Here is a 15,293-nt window from a genome sequence, read left to right as displayed (position 1 = left end):
CTGTCTTATAAAACCGATTTGCATTCTTTGGAGCTTATCTGCAGGTTTGATCTCCTCTGGTTTACAGTCTTCATCCCTACAGTTCTTTCCTTAAGTCTTCCATGGAAACCACTCACTTTGAAGGGCTGTTTCCCCGACATGATCAGGTGGGAGATGCTTGGCCTTATTTGAGGCCAGTTCTTAGTGAAACCATTGGTTTGGACATTCATTTCCCTTTTCCATGAACTCTTTACAGCTGTTATTAGGAAAAGAGGACGTAGGGTGCTTTAGTCAGTGTGCTTGTAACTAGAGTGTTGATGAGCTGTTTCATGTATTTTTTATAAATGTTAATCACCCTTCATTTTTCTTTCCTTCAGGAATGTCTCGAGGCAAATCAATGATCAGTTCCCTCAGTATCATGGGAGGAAGCAGTGGGCCTCCCTACGATCGAGCGCACGTCACGGGAGCATCCTCAAGCAGTTCTTCAAGTACCAAAGGCACTTACTTCCCTGCAGTAAGCAGTCCACTCTTGTTTTTCTTATACAGTTACAGGGCATTATCATGTAAGATGAATTCATTTCAATGTGGTACTCAGTGATCATAATGTAAAAATAGTTCTGGGTGTGGGACTTAAGTACATAGGAGTAAATGGAGAATTTACCACCATTGCCCTGTGCTTGTAAATCTTTTAAATTTACTGTTGAAACATAGTTTCAACATAGTTGAAAGCATGAGATAGTAATTTCATAATTCAGGTAAAATTAAACTACTAAGGAACCAAACACACTTACTAAAGGCAGCAGCTGTGGCTGGGGAGATAGTTCAGTCCATAAAATGCTGTCTCACAGGCAAGAGGACCTGGGAGCACAAGATAAAAGCTGAGCCTCACTCATAATCCCAGGGCTGCAGAGCAGGGAACAGGAGGATCCCTGGAGTTCACTGGTCAGCCAGTCTAGACTAGTTAGAGAAATCCAGGCTAATGAACTGGTTAGTGTTCTGCCTGCATGTATACCTGCAAGCCAGAAGAGGGCACCAGATCTCATTATAGATGGCTGTGAGCCACCATGTGATTGCTGGGAATTGAACTCAGGACCTTTGGAAGAGCAGCCAGTGCTCTTAACTGCTGAGCCATCTCTCCAGCCTGAGCAAGCCTGTATTAAAGGAGGTGGACAGTGTTCCTAATGACAATTAGGGTTGTCCTCTGGCCTGCAGACATGCATGCACATGTGCTCTTGTACATACATGTATAAAAATAAAATTTAAGAGAAAGGACACTTAGAATTCTTCTTAAACTAATAAAAATTGTTTTAAAAAGTAGAATCTGTCAGTGCCAAAAAGCCAGTGATGTAGGTGACGTGTTTCTCTCCTCTCCACTTGGCCCTGTTCAGGATAGAGCACTGGTCTAGAAAGGGAGCCACAGTCTTGAAGTGCTGTTCAGACAGTTGTTTTGGAAAGAAGAGTGTGGTAATACCGCAGTGGAAAAGAACGGACATGAAGATGAGGGGGCAGAGATCTGTGGGGATTATCCTTAGTTCAATATTTTAATTGTTTTCCTTTTAGATTTTGAACCCACCACCATCGCCTGCCACTGAAAGATCCCATTATACCATGGAATTTGGTTATTCTTCCAACAGTCCTTCCACACATAGGTCCTACAGGTAAGACACACCCTTTCCATGTTCTGTTTGTGAGCATACTAAGCATCAAATGAACAGACCATGATCACCAAAGAAAAAAATAGAATTTCTCTCCACCTGTAAATCCTTTCTTTCTCTGGGCATTTTTTTTTAAAGCTCTATTTATCTATTTTATGTATATGAGTACTCTGTAGCTGTCTTCAGACACACACTAGAAGAGGGAATCAGATCCCATCACAGATGGTTGTGGGCCACTATGTGGTTGCAGGGAATTGAACTCAGGACCTCTGGAAGAGCAATCAGTGCTCAATTGCTGAGCCTTCCTTTCCAGCCCCATTCTGTATTTTATTAGGCAGTTACACAAGCTGACTTTTAGAGTAATGCAGTTGAGAACTGGACAATACAGGTCAGAAAGTTGTGAGAACTTGCAGACAGCAGAAGCCTCATATTGAAAGAAATGAGAAGAAGGTTGGCCCACGTTTACATATGTCACTGTGTCCTGGAATGAAAGTTTTATGTAGTTAGTTGCCTGGTACAAATAAGTTTCCTTAAAATAGAGCATATTTGTGAGTGGCAACAGGAAATGGTGGCCTGTGTTCATGTGAGTATGCTAAGCAGGTCACTCTTCCAAACTCTTTAAACATCAGCAGAAGGTTGGGAGCGCTGCATTCTGTGTCTGCAGACTTCAGTGCCGATGCCATTCAGATAACGTTTACTCTCAGTCCCGTGGATCAGGGTGACTCCGCAGTGACAGAGGTACAGTGGAAACTGCCTGCCAGCGTCAGCTAGCACCGATAGAACTGGCTCCATCCAATAGGACTGTCCATGAGTTATTGTAAGGTCATGCATGCCTCAGGCCTGTTCTAATCAAAAGCAGAGAAAGGCCTAAAAATTGAAAAGCAGAAACCAGAACCTAAAATTTCATGTAACAACTTATCTGTATTAACTTTTTTGTCATTTGCCATGATTTTTAGATTTACAGAATTTTGTTGACCAACTTCCTTTTTTTCCTTTTGTTATGAGACTGGAAGTATTTAGCTTTAAAAATTCTGATCCCAAAAATCTTGCCAGCCTTTGACACCTGCTTGGACAGAAAGGTGAAACAGAACAGCAGAAGCACTCTGATAGTGTCCTGGCTGGACTGACGCTGCAAGCCCCAATCCTGTTCAGGGCAGCTACGGGACCAGGCTGCGGGCAGCAGAATGCTGCATGCTGTGTCACCAGGAAGCTTATGAGCCCCTGTCAGTTACTCTGGCCCTTGCCCCTGGTCTTGCAGTCAGTATATTTTAGAGACAGTTAATGCATGAATCTTTAGGATAAGCATAAGATAAACTTAACCATATTTACAATAAAAGTCCTAAGAGATCATACATGGATAAGTCAGTGTTGTAGTCAGTTCTACCTTCATGAGCGTGTTCCTCACCATGTTTTGTTTTGTTTTGTTTTTTAAGATAATTACATTACAAATTTACAAACTGTAGGTTACTTAAAAAGGTAGATAAACAAGTATAAGCATGTAGACTCTTGTTCTGTTATAAAGTTCACTGAATGTTCAGCTGCAGGAGCTGCTGAGATCCTGAGTGTGAGGTGTGTGGCACAGGTTAGACCGCTTGCTCTGGGGGCAAGGCCCCGGCTCAGTCCCCAGCACCAGTGAAGAGCAGAGCTTCTCTAAAGTGCATCGATATGGATAGCTCTTGAGTTGCTTTGTTTTTATTCTTTTTTTATTTTTCAGTATGTCTGGGGGTCAAACCCAGGGCCTCGTGTACAGCACATGCACCTAGATTTACCTCAAGATAGAAGAGCTATTTGGGGCCCAATTGAGCTCCTTTCTGCCCTCCAACTCCATGCCTTTTTACTTGCCTCTAGTTATAGTTTACTTGCATAAGTCTTCCTTTGTCGATGTGCTATTCATTGCCTCTCCATCCATGTCTGTGAAGAGCAGTGGCTCTTTGGTTGTGATGGTTCTGGGAATTAAACCCATGCCTCACTGCACACAGTAGTCATGGACTACCCATCCCCCACACAGATTTCAGCTGCACCAGCTCCTAGCCTTCAGACTGATTTCTGATATAGTCTGCTTCCGTAAAACTAACGTACTGCTCTATTGCTTTCCTGCTCTAGCTACAGGCCGTACAGCTACCGGCACTTTGCACCGCCCACCACACCCTGCAGCACTGATGTCTGTGACAGTGACTATGCTCCTAGCCGAAGGGTGACCTCAGTGACAACAGCCAAGGGCTACACCAGTGACTTGAACTATGACTCAGAACCTGTGCCCCCACCACCCACACCCCGAAGCCAGTACCTGTCAGCAGAGGAGAACTATGAAAGCTGCCCCCCTTCCCCATACACGGAGAGGAGTTACTCCCACCACCTCTACCCACCACCACCCTCCCCCTGCACGGACTCCTCCTGAGGAGGGCCCCTCCTCCTCTGACTGCCTCCACCGGGACATGTAAATACACATCTGGTTGAGATCTGGAGGGGGGGAGGGAGCTATAGAGAAGAGTGAGGCAGACTCTGTACAGTTAACATTATAAAGTGGGTGGGGTACTGGAGATATTTGTACAGAAGAAAAGGATATTTATATATTTTCTTAAAACAGCGGTTTTGCTGCTTGTGCCATAAAAGTTTGTATAAAAAAATAAATTTGTACTAAAAGTTTTATTTTTGCAAACTAAATACACAGAGCATGCCTTAAGCCCAGTGAGGAGACTGAGGACAAAGGAAACAGGAAGAGAAAGGCATCACTGACCAGGAATGTCTGGGTTTTAATGATACCAAAAAAATAAAAGGAGAAAGTAATTCCGTCTCAGAGTGGCAGACTTAGAAGTAGCCAAATTGCCTTTGGATTAACTAACATTTGAGGGCCGACAAGTTGAGAAGCCATGAAAGAAGAAATAGCAGTACTAACTTTGGACACAGGGCTTTGTTTTCTCTAAGAATCCAGCAGTTTTCATGAGGAAAATAGATAGTTGTGAGATCTGTTTTGAGTGTTGCTGTTGTAGAAGCTGAAGCGTCTCTTGCAGGAGCTGCGGAGCCGCTGAGAGCTCTCACCTGTCATGGTCCATGGTAATGCCAGCCGCTCTCACAGTCGGCCTCCCAGCACCTTGGAGACCATTTTGCTAAGAGCCATGATTTATTTAAGCTTTTTAATCTGAGGAGTTGATTAAATGGAATTTACTAAACACGAGATTGAATTGATTTCAATGTACCTACTATGTTCGTTCAGCAATTGGCTGAGTTTTTAAGTTGTTGGCTGTTTTTGCATAATCAAAAGTTAGCCATATTATTGGTCTTCCACAATTGGTTTAATGCTCATTAAAGTGTCTTTTTAGAACATATAAGAATGCTTAAAAATCACAAATCTGTTATATTCTTGTAAATTAGCTTTGTATCCTTGCAGCATGCAGTATCACAGTGTGAAATCATTTTATGTATTTTTTTAGTAAAACATTTCAATGTGCTCTGGTTAGAAACAGTCTGTTTAAAAAGAAATTCTTGTTGTTAGTAGGCATCCCCTAGATGAACTGTTTGTGACATTTTCACTTTCTGTGGACCAGCTTTTCTCAGAGTGATGTCTGCAGGCATAGCTCTGCCAGTGTGCTGTGAGGTAGCTTCTTGTTATGCGCTGTGAATGTGTGTTCACACGGCCCACAGTCTGTCCTTAGTCTACTCCTGTGTCTCTCTGTGTGCTCTTTCCTATCCCATTATGGATTAAGACAATTTCACAGATTTAACAGTGGGATTAAATGAGAAGACACTGTGAACTTCTCAGCTGCAGAAACTTGAGCAGTGGAGACGGTGGAAGTCTCCTGTCACATGCCTGACCTACTGTCTGTCACATACCGGGCTGCTATGTCTGTCACTGTTGGGGTTGGCCTGTGGGATGACCCTGCTGGGTACTAGTTTCCTGCTTTCATGTGTGTCTAGCACTGCTCTCCTAAAGCTGAACTGTTTTTAAGCTAGTATGATTTTTACCTTATCAGGTGTCGATTAATTATTGAATACATTTTTTAAATTATATATTGAATTGTATCTCTGAATTTCAGAGCCTAAGGGGAAACAATGAAAGAAATGATTCCAGAATTTTGGCAGAGTTTAAGTGACTGTAAAAAACAAAACAAAACGCCTAAGAACGTTTTTAAAGAGAAAAAAACTCCTTTCCGACTAATGCGTGGTTGTTGTGGACAGCTTAGTGAGAATCAGGGGCCCTTGCCTTGCATCTAAGTAAATAGCAATCCACCCATGTCCTGCGTTTCAGTCAGATAAGCGTTAACTCTTCCTGTTACTGAGACGAACTGCACAGTGTCTTAAGACAGACTGGACACTGAACTTGCCTTCTGTGACACACAGGCCACCTGATGCTTCTGTGAAGACGGGAGGGTAGCAGTACTGGGTATCGGTCAGAATTGGAAAATTCTTTATGTTTACATTTTCAATGTGTGTCTTTATCTGGTGGGCTTCCCATGTAGGAGAGACTTGCAATGTAGTGCACTGGGAAGGGCGTGGCTTGTTTCGTCTCAGTCCAAGTGCTTGTGCTGGGTAGCAATAGCCTCTTCTTGGAAAATACTAATTTGAGTGCCAATTTGTTGAAATGATTTGAAGGCGGTTCGGGTTAGTCTCAGGACCCTCTTTCTGGGGCCGCTCAGCCACCATGAATATTTCTGAGACTACTTTTAGTGAGGGTCATTAAATTTGGGAAAGATGATAATGATACTCAAGTTACATGGACAGTTAAGTTTAAGTAAACTGTCTCAATTACTGAACATAAGAAAAATGAGGGAAAATAAACTCAAGAGAACACAGTTGGGGAAAGGGAAAAGAAAGTTTCAAATTAGGTTGCATCTAGATTCATTACTCAAGAAGAAACATGAATAAATTTGATTAGATTTCATAGTTGCAAGGGTATTTACCTTGAATGCATATCTTAAAGTATGCCTGCTTCCTGATTGGAGAGTGTATGAGGTGAGCTTTTGTCTAGCTTGCTTTTTACACTGCAGTGAGCTTTTCTGCGTGCAGTCTTTTATAACTAAGACTCAGACTCATTTGCAGCTCAAGTCTTCTAACCAAGGCCAAGAGTTCTTGCTAAGGTCAGATAAATGGCAAAGGAAGATAAGGTTCAATTTAGAATCGGTGGGTAGAATGTTATTAGTATTTTTGTTCTGTTTTTAAATTTTACAATCTTTTTCACAATGAATACTAACTTGTAAAAAAAAAATGGCCATCTATTTTAGGTAGCAGTTTTGGGGGGGACATCTTTTTGTCTTGTCATTAAGTCCCGTCAGTGAACACAGTTGTTGTGTTAGTCACCTCACCAGCTAATTGAGATGTGTCTAGTGACCAAGAAGGCTTTCTGCAGGGAAGTCTGCTTCCCTGCAAGGCCCAGGAACAAGTCTGTTCAGCTCCAACAGTCTGCTTTCAGTGACTGCAGTGCTTAGAACTTTATAGAAACAATTACAAACTGATTTCCTACTCAAAATTAGACTATAGATAGGAGTTTGGGTATCAGTTGCTTGGCAGTATTTAAGAATTCACAAATGAGAGCCATGCACGAGTGTGGATATAGACTGAGTCCTAAACAAGGTTACCGCCAAGCGTTAGTTAAAATGTCAGAATCCCTTTTAATCTCTTGGGGTTTCCTTATCCCAGGCCTAAAACAGGCTGTGAGAAGAGGTGTGCTTTTAGGACCTCTGGAAGACATTGCTTTGTAATAGTGGCAAGATTTGGCCTTTGAAACCCTAGGTTTTTCAAGTCAAGGACTTTGGGCCTCAAATACAAAGCTACACATTTGTGACCTAAATACTTTATCTTGTGGGTCCACGTAGCCCGCGCCTTTCTCCGATTGAACAGCTCGGTGAACTCAGCTTACGCCTGAGCGGGGAGTTGGGGGGCAGATGCTCGGGTTTACCTTGATGACCTAAGAGTCACCTCCTTCAAAGAAGGAAACTGTCATTTTAAACATTGTTTTAACATTTTCACAAGGCATTTAAAAAGCATTCCTGATTTTATTCCTAGGGAATTTTTGGGATTGCAAATTGATGTACTCAGAACATGGCCCAACACTTTCCCTCCTTCCCTTGGAGCTCTAGACAGCCTCCTTCTGCTTCACTGTCCACTTGGGGCTTGCTTTGTTTTTGTTTTTGTTTTGTTTTGTTTTTTCCATCAAATACAGAAAAGTTGAGGGGTGGTATAGCTATACATCCATGTGGCTGTGCATATGTATCAATGCCTAAATGTGAGTATTCAGAGGAAAGGCAGGCAGGGGACTGCTCCCATCAGTCTGGTGAGAGGAGCCTGGGGAGGGGATACAGGAGGCTGAACCTGACTGGCCTTGTTGCAAGTGAAGGATCTGGTGCTGCTTTCGATGTTTGTCCTTTATGAGTCTAAACTTTTTCTTAAGCTTTAATCTTTATCATTGTCTTAAAGTCAGCTGGTGTTTCTTGTACATCGACTTTGGAACGATGGTGCTTTGCAAGGATGTATTTATATTATAATGGCCAACATTTGGTCAGCCCTTGTCCACTTATTCACTTCCCTCCTTTTGTAAAATAAGTGCTTTAATTATAAACTGTATAAATACCTTGTATAAACCTCCCTTTTGATTATTACAAAAAGCTGAATTGTAACAAATGAAATGTTGATTTTTATAATAAAACATTGCAAAAATCAGTGGAAAAAATGAAAATGTCTTTTTTTTTTTTTTTTTAACAATAAGAAATAATGAAAATGGCTGTGCTTTGTGTGATTAACACTGCTGTATTTCCCACACAGCAAATGCAGCATTGAGGTTTGCATGGAGAACTGAAAAGGGCGGCGGGCTGGTTTGGGGCTGAAGCACCTGTGCCTAGAAAGAACCGCAGGCTTCCTGATGTGTTCTCCTTGGTAGAGTTGGATGGGTCGATGCCCTTTCTGTCGCTCTCCCAAATTAGCCATGAAGTGGTGGTGTGGAGCTCAGTGTGTCGCTGCCCTGCACGATTGGTGGAACTAAACCAATGAGAAAGTCATCCCATTCAGTCTCACGTGGCTGGTTTGATGGAAGGCAACAGTTTAAAATGGAAGCCAGATTCTAATGGGTCTTAGCAGGTGCTCTTAATTCCTCCTGAGAGAAGTCTTGGTATTTCCACTTTTCCTTTATAAGGAAGTAGGAAAGGCCCAACATAAAGGTCATGCTGTTTCCAGTTACAGAAAATGCTGAAGTCTTACCTGAACCCAGTGTGGTCTAAGGATGGTGAGTAACCCTGTGTATCTGGGGCCTCCTCTGGCCAAATCGGCTTTTGGTACCACAGTTAACAGTTCTTTTATTCTGTATTCATTGCCTTGGGTGTGTCACTTGCTTTGTTTCTATGAATTTAACTCCTGATGAATTATTGTGGCCAGTACTCTTGTCATTTATACCGATACACAGTCTACACATTGGGATCATTGTGGAAAGCTTTCTACCTGAGTCTTGCTTTTGTGAATTCAGATTTAGGCAAAGTAGAAAATTGATCTTCCCCCGTAAAAAGGCTAAGATGATGGATAATTTTACTAAAAATCTGGCAAGCATTTGCTGTGCACCAGACATTATCCTGAGTTCTCCCTTTACCACGTTCAAAGTAATCAACTGATTGATGGCCAAACTTGATAGGCAATGCCTGCTGGAAGATGACCGTTTCCAGTCAGAATTTCTATCAAAAACAGGTTGTCAGTGCAGAGAAAGATAAGGCTGTGACTCTGCTCTGTTGTATTGAGATGGGCTGTTATCACTTTTCTATTGCTGTGATAAGACTCCAAGTTGACCAAGGCAACTTACAGAAGACAGAGTTTATTGGAGGCTCCCAGTTCCAGAGGGTGGGTCCATGGTCTTGAGCAGGTAAGCAAGGTTCTGGAACAGTAGATGATGACTTATATCTTGGTCCACATGCACAAGCACACCACACTGGGAGTGTCTGCAACTTTTGAATAGCCTGTTCCCGGTGGCACACCTCTTCCAACAAGGTCACACCTTATCCTTCCCAAACAGATCCACCAACTGGGGACCAAGTAGTCAAATATATGAGCCTATGGGGGTCATTCTCATTCAAACCACCACCATTGTTCAATCATGTCTGCATACACTTATTTTTTAGATTTTCTTCATTTTGATTTTTTTTGGGGGGGGAGTTTGGAGGGCCCTTTTTCTTCATTTGTCCTGAGACGGGTTCATAAATCAGTTTGACCTTGAACTCAGAGTCTGCCTGTATCTGCCTCCAGAGTACTGGATTAAAAGTGCATTGTCAAGCCTTTACTGACATGCCTGGCTCTGTGTTCCTTATTCAGTTTATAACTTTCTAATTTTTTTTTTTATTCTTTGAGTGATGAGTCACACAAAGTATGTTCAATTTCTAAATATTTGGAGGATTTCCATTGTTTTGTTATTTTAAAATTCAATTCCATAAAGGTCAGATTTAAGTTTTACATTTTTTGAGACTTGTTTTATGGGCCAGGCAGTGGCGATGACAGCGCTTGTTTCTCAAGCTCTTGAAGAGAATGTGTACTCTGCTGATTGGCAGGTCTAGCTCTAAAAGTCGGTGGGATCTCTCATCTTTTCAGTATCCTGATGGATTTTCTGTCGTCTCCTGTTATCAAAAAGAGTTGAAATCACCAAACATCCCTGTGGCTCTGCGTGCTTTATCTTTTTTTGTTAAGTTTTTGCCTGCATGTAATAGAATTGTTACATTCTCAAAACATGTTCCCCCTTTAGCATCGCGTACGGCTTCTCTGTCCATGTGTTCTTTGAAGTCTACTTGTCTGACGGTAATACTCCAGCATGTAGCTTCTGGTATTGCCTGTGTATGCTTTTCTTTACTTTCATTTCCTTTCCTTTGTGTATAGATTAAACAATTTAGAATAAATAAACAGCCGCTGAGGTGGCTCAGTAGCTAGAGGCTCGCTTGCTGCCAAGCCTAAGGACCTGAGTGGGACCAGCATAGTGGAAGGAAAGAAGCGACCCTTTCATTGCCATACACATTAAATAAATGTAAACAAAAATGGTAGCCCCACAGGTTTTAGTGGGGACTTTATTCTTTTGTTTGCTTGTTTTGTGTGTTTTGAGACAGCCTTTGATGGCCTGGAACTTGCTATGTAGAGAGGTTGGCCTCACACTCAGAGATCTGCCTACCTCACTGTGAGAGTTGAGGTTAGTGGGACTTTATTCTTATATGCCCGTCTCTTCCCTTTAGTGGAAATGGTTGGCTGTTTCTCTAAAGCAGCTGTCATTGGGACTGTCTACTCTCCCTTTCCAGTCCCCTCTCCTCCCTCCCCTCTATTCCCTCTGGGGATGCTGACAGTGTGTGTGGACACTATCAACCACAGCTTCTTCCTCCAGGATGGCTGCAGTCAGGGACTGTTTCCCTATAGAGAACTCCTACTGAAAATTAACTACTCCTGACTCCTTGTTCAGCTATAAGCTACAAACCCACCTCCTTAGTTTGGATGTATACAACAGGCATGCTGAGGCTTGGGGCTGCATTTAGTGGCCCCCAGTATAATGATCTAAGCGTACCCAGTCCCAGCTCTTCTGTACGTGTGTCTGTGTCTGTCCTTTCTTCATTCCCTTGTTGCCCTGGTTGGGTCAGTCCCTGAAGCCATGCAGAGTTCAGCACTACTCAAGCTTGAGGACAGACAGAGTTTGCATCCTCAGAACCCACAGAAATGCTGGAAGGGCTGGGTGACTCACCAATAATTCCAGTGCTCAGAAGGCAGATGGGGGAATTCTCACACTAGGCTCTCTAGTCAGGCAAACTATATTGGTGAGCTATGGGTTAGATCCTGTCTCAGTGAAAAGACAGAAGGCTCTCCATGTCAACCTCTGGCCTCTACACACATGCATGCACTTGTGTGTGCATCCACACGTGTGCCCCCCCCATACCACACATATACTGGAAAAAATAAAATAAAGTCTCTGTTCAGAGGCTTTATTTACTGGCTCAAGGTGGTTGAGCCAGTAAAAGTGCCTGCTGCCTGAGTCTGACTTCAATCCCTGGATCCCTTGGAGAGCAGAGAACTGACTCCTGAAAGATGGTCCCTGATCTCCACATACGTGCTGGGACAATCCCTTGCACACACATGCCATGCCCAATACAATAAAAGTTTAAAGTTATCTGTTCAAGTCTTTGCTTTCGATTCTGCAGGATATATAATATAATTGCTATACTATATATTAATTCTGTTTTTAGTCTCTTGAGTAATTATTTTACTGTTTCCAACTCTACCCCTGTTGGAAGAGCTACTGAGTTGATAGCTGCTAACTGAGGGAGAGTTATTGGATAGCTGCATACCTACATGCATATTAGCATTGCTAATTGAGTTCAGGGGATTAATAATTATATACATCGTATATATACATATTATACACACATACACAACATCATTGTCCCCTTGAGTGTAAAAGCCTCCAGTCACAGCCTCCTGTCTGCTGCTATACCCAGCTTATTCCTTCTGTTCTGTTTTTTGAGACAGGGTCTGTCTGCCCTGGCTGGCCTGGAACTCAGAGGTTCGTCTACCTTTGCCTCCCAAGAACTGAGCTTTAAGGTGTGCCTTGCCTTGATGTGTTGAAAAACTTTTAATTCGTGTTTGTACAATGTGTTTCTCTGTGTGTGCATATGCATTTGTGTGTGTGAATTCAGGTGCATGTGTGCTGCACGTGGAGGGCTGTAGTGTGCATGTGTGCTGCACGTGGAGGGCCATAGTGTGCATGTGTGCTGCACGTGGAGGGCCGTAGTGTGCATGTGTGCTGTACGTGGAGGGCCGTAGTGTGCATGTGTGCTGCACGTGGAGGGCCGTAGTGTGCATGTGCAAGTCAGAAACAACCTTGGGTGCCAGACTTCATCTGCTACCTTGTTTTGTCATAGGACCAGTCTCTTGGTTATTTTCCCTTTGCATACACCATGCTTACTGGCCTGAAGGGGTCTGGAGATTGTCTTGATTCTGTCCTTTATCTCCCTGTTGGAGTACTGGGATTACGGATGCTCATTTTACGTAGGTTCTAGAGATTTGAACCGTGGTCCTTCTGCTTGCATGCCAAGCTGCCGAGCTCTTTTACTCCATAAGTCATCTTCCCAGCCCAAGCATTCAAATTTTATTAACATATAAATAATATGTTAATAAAATGCTCTTTTGTAATATAATAATATATTGTGTATAATAATGTTAATAATGTGCTCTTTTGCCTTTGAGACCTGTGCATGTATGCATTTGTGTGTGTGTGTATGTGTGTGTGTGTGTGTGTGTGTGTGTGTGTGTGTGTGTATGTGTGTGTGAAGGCCAGATATCGAACAAGTGTCTCCCTCAATCAATAATTTTCCACTATATTTTGCAAGATAGGGTCTCTCCCTGCCCTCAGACTTTACTGACTCAGCTAGACTGGCTGGTCTGCAGACCCTGCCTTCATGTCTCTATGTCTCCATCACTGAGATTACCAGTGTGTGCCCCCACATCCGTCTCCTACACGGGCAATGAATGAGGCATTGTGCAGCAAGCATTTCCCTGCGGAGAAATTCTGGGTGTTCCGCCTCGTCTTCAAACCGGCATCGCTCCTGGCCCAGTGAGCTCTGGAGTGCTCTTTTCAGTAGTTCCGTGGGTGAGTCTAAAGCCTTGAGTGATCTTGCCATAAGTACAGGTTGATCTGTGCTCATCTGAGGGCTGTCTGCAGCTTGGGGTGCTATTTCCCTCCCCATGTTCCCTGGATTCTGAAGCCTCCTCAACGGTCCTGGACTCTGGCTCAGAGACTCTGGGTGGTTCCCCTGTTGGAGTAAAGCCGGAGAATGTTTTCCATGCCTCATTCTAAAGCAATCACGGACTCATGTAGCTTCTCATCTGTCAGTATTCAGGTCTCCACTACCATCCTTGTCTCGTTTATTTTGTCTGCAATTAAACCGAAGCCTCAAGCAGATCAGATCTGGTTACTGTTGTCGCAGCATCCTGACTAGAGGCTGCGTATGGTTCTGGAATCACTTGCAGAGTTTGTTATGACTCCGTGTATCTTGGGCCACACTCCAGTCATACTGATTTACAAGCTGTGGCAGAGAGGCTGGGGTCTGGCTTGCAACCGTGTGCCAAGGAGATGCCTGGTGTCAGATGTGTAAAGTCAAGCCGCATCTGTGCAAAAGAGCTCCCGAGCCACTGAGAAAGGCTGCGTGCGCCGGTTCACGGGACGCACAGTGCACTAAATCCAATGTCTGCAGAGGGAATGCTTTGGATCACCCTCGCGAAAAGACATCCAAATACAGCCCCATGTCAGCCAACGGAGCGTCAGTAAATGACGCANGGGGGGGGGGGAATGAAGGAGTAAATTTGCATTAGGAGAACTTGGGGAAGGAGGCTGGCACGCAAGCACATTCCAAGAGGAGAGGATGTTGTTCAGGATCCAAGGTGCAGAGACGCGTGACACATTTGGGAAACTGAATTGTTTGGCTGAACAAGAGACAGATCAGGGAGAGGTCTTCAGTGTCTCCATCTTAGAGACCTAGAGGAGAAAACAAAGGAGGAACACATTCCTCGTTCTGTGCAGGTTAGTGATGCCTTTGATAACAGACGGGCTCCGTCCTCATTGATCTATCTGTTCAGGCTACATTCTAGGTGCCAGCAATCCAAAAATGTGTAAGAACCTGTAAAATTTTTTTGAGACAGGATATTACTCTGTAGATCGGATTAGTGTGGAACTTGCAAGCCTTCTGCCTCAGCCTCTCTTGAGTATTGGAAACTCAAATGTCTGTCTAAATGCGTGTTTTGTTTTTTTTTTTCCTTTTTCCTCCCCAGTCATACTATCAATAGCAAAAGAGCAACCTGTAATTGCTTCAGGAGAGTGGGGCCCTTTGAGCCGAGCTGTGGGCAGCTCACAGTAGGAACGGGGCAGTCAGTTAGCACGTTTGGTCTTCACAGAAGCCCTACTACGACAACTTACTATTTTAATAGAAAACATTTTTGGAAGGGGAGTGTCGAGACAAAGTCTTGAACTCATTATGTATGTCTGGTTGGCTCCAGTCTTGCGGCCCTCCCACCTCAGCCTCCTGAAAGCTTGGGTTACAGGCAACTCTTTTTCCAGCAATCTTCCAATTTATTTATTTAACTAATTACCAACCATTATGCTACTTCCAAGGGATCCTAATATTCCAGAGCTCAGGCTGGGGAGGTAGCACCGTAAGTAAAGTGTTAGCCACAAAAGTGTGAGGACCTGCATTTGAATCCACAGCACCGACTTAAAACGCTGGGTGTCACAGGGTACACCTGTAACCCTAGTGCTGTGGCTATAAGGGAGAAGGCGGAGACGGGAGACGCCTAGAAGCTCAGGCGCGATCTAGCCTGGGTAAGAAGCAATGCACAGGAGACTGCTTCAGACAAAGAGGAAGATGAAAACTAGCACGGGAGGTTGACCCTTGACCTCTGTATCTTCTGTGGTACCTACGTGCCCTCGCTCTCGAGGACACTGACGTGGTGGGGTGCAGGTATGTCACACAGAGACATCTGGGAAGATGGTTTTGTATCAAATGGAGTTTGTCAAGGTACCACAAGACTTCACCCAGCTAAACATGACTGCAAACTCAGGCTTTCCTCTCTGACACGAACAGGGATGTCTTCCTGAGGGTAAGCTTGACATTTATCAGGGTATCCCAGATGCAGTATAAGGGACAAATAGTGCTAGAGACTAAAAAGTAG

General features: G+C 43.6%; 1 protein-coding gene across 1 annotated transcript in view; it reads left to right on the top strand.

Moving 5' to 3' along the window:
* The window catches only part of Lrp6 (LDL receptor related protein 6), a 122,882-nt gene extending 114,603 nt beyond the window's left edge, over positions 1-8,279 (top strand). The window contains exons 21-23 of the mRNA XM_021188702.2: positions 357-493; positions 1,540-1,637; positions 3,738-8,279. Of these exons, the coding sequence (XP_021044361.1) occupies positions 357-493; positions 1,540-1,637; positions 3,738-4,032 (530 nt within the window). The 3' untranslated portion in view covers positions 4,033-8,279. The remainder of the gene's footprint in view (positions 1-356; positions 494-1,539; positions 1,638-3,737) is intronic.
* The last annotated feature ends 7,014 nt before the right edge of the window (positions 8,280-15,293 follow it).

Source organism: Mus pahari, chromosome 2, assembly GCF_900095145.1.
Source record: "Mus pahari chromosome 2, PAHARI_EIJ_v1.1, whole genome shotgun sequence".
Lineage (NCBI taxonomy): Eukaryota > Metazoa > Chordata > Mammalia > Rodentia > Muridae > Mus > Mus pahari.
The sequence above is the reverse complement of the archived record's forward strand: the minus strand, read 5'-3'. Positions and strand labels throughout refer to the sequence as shown.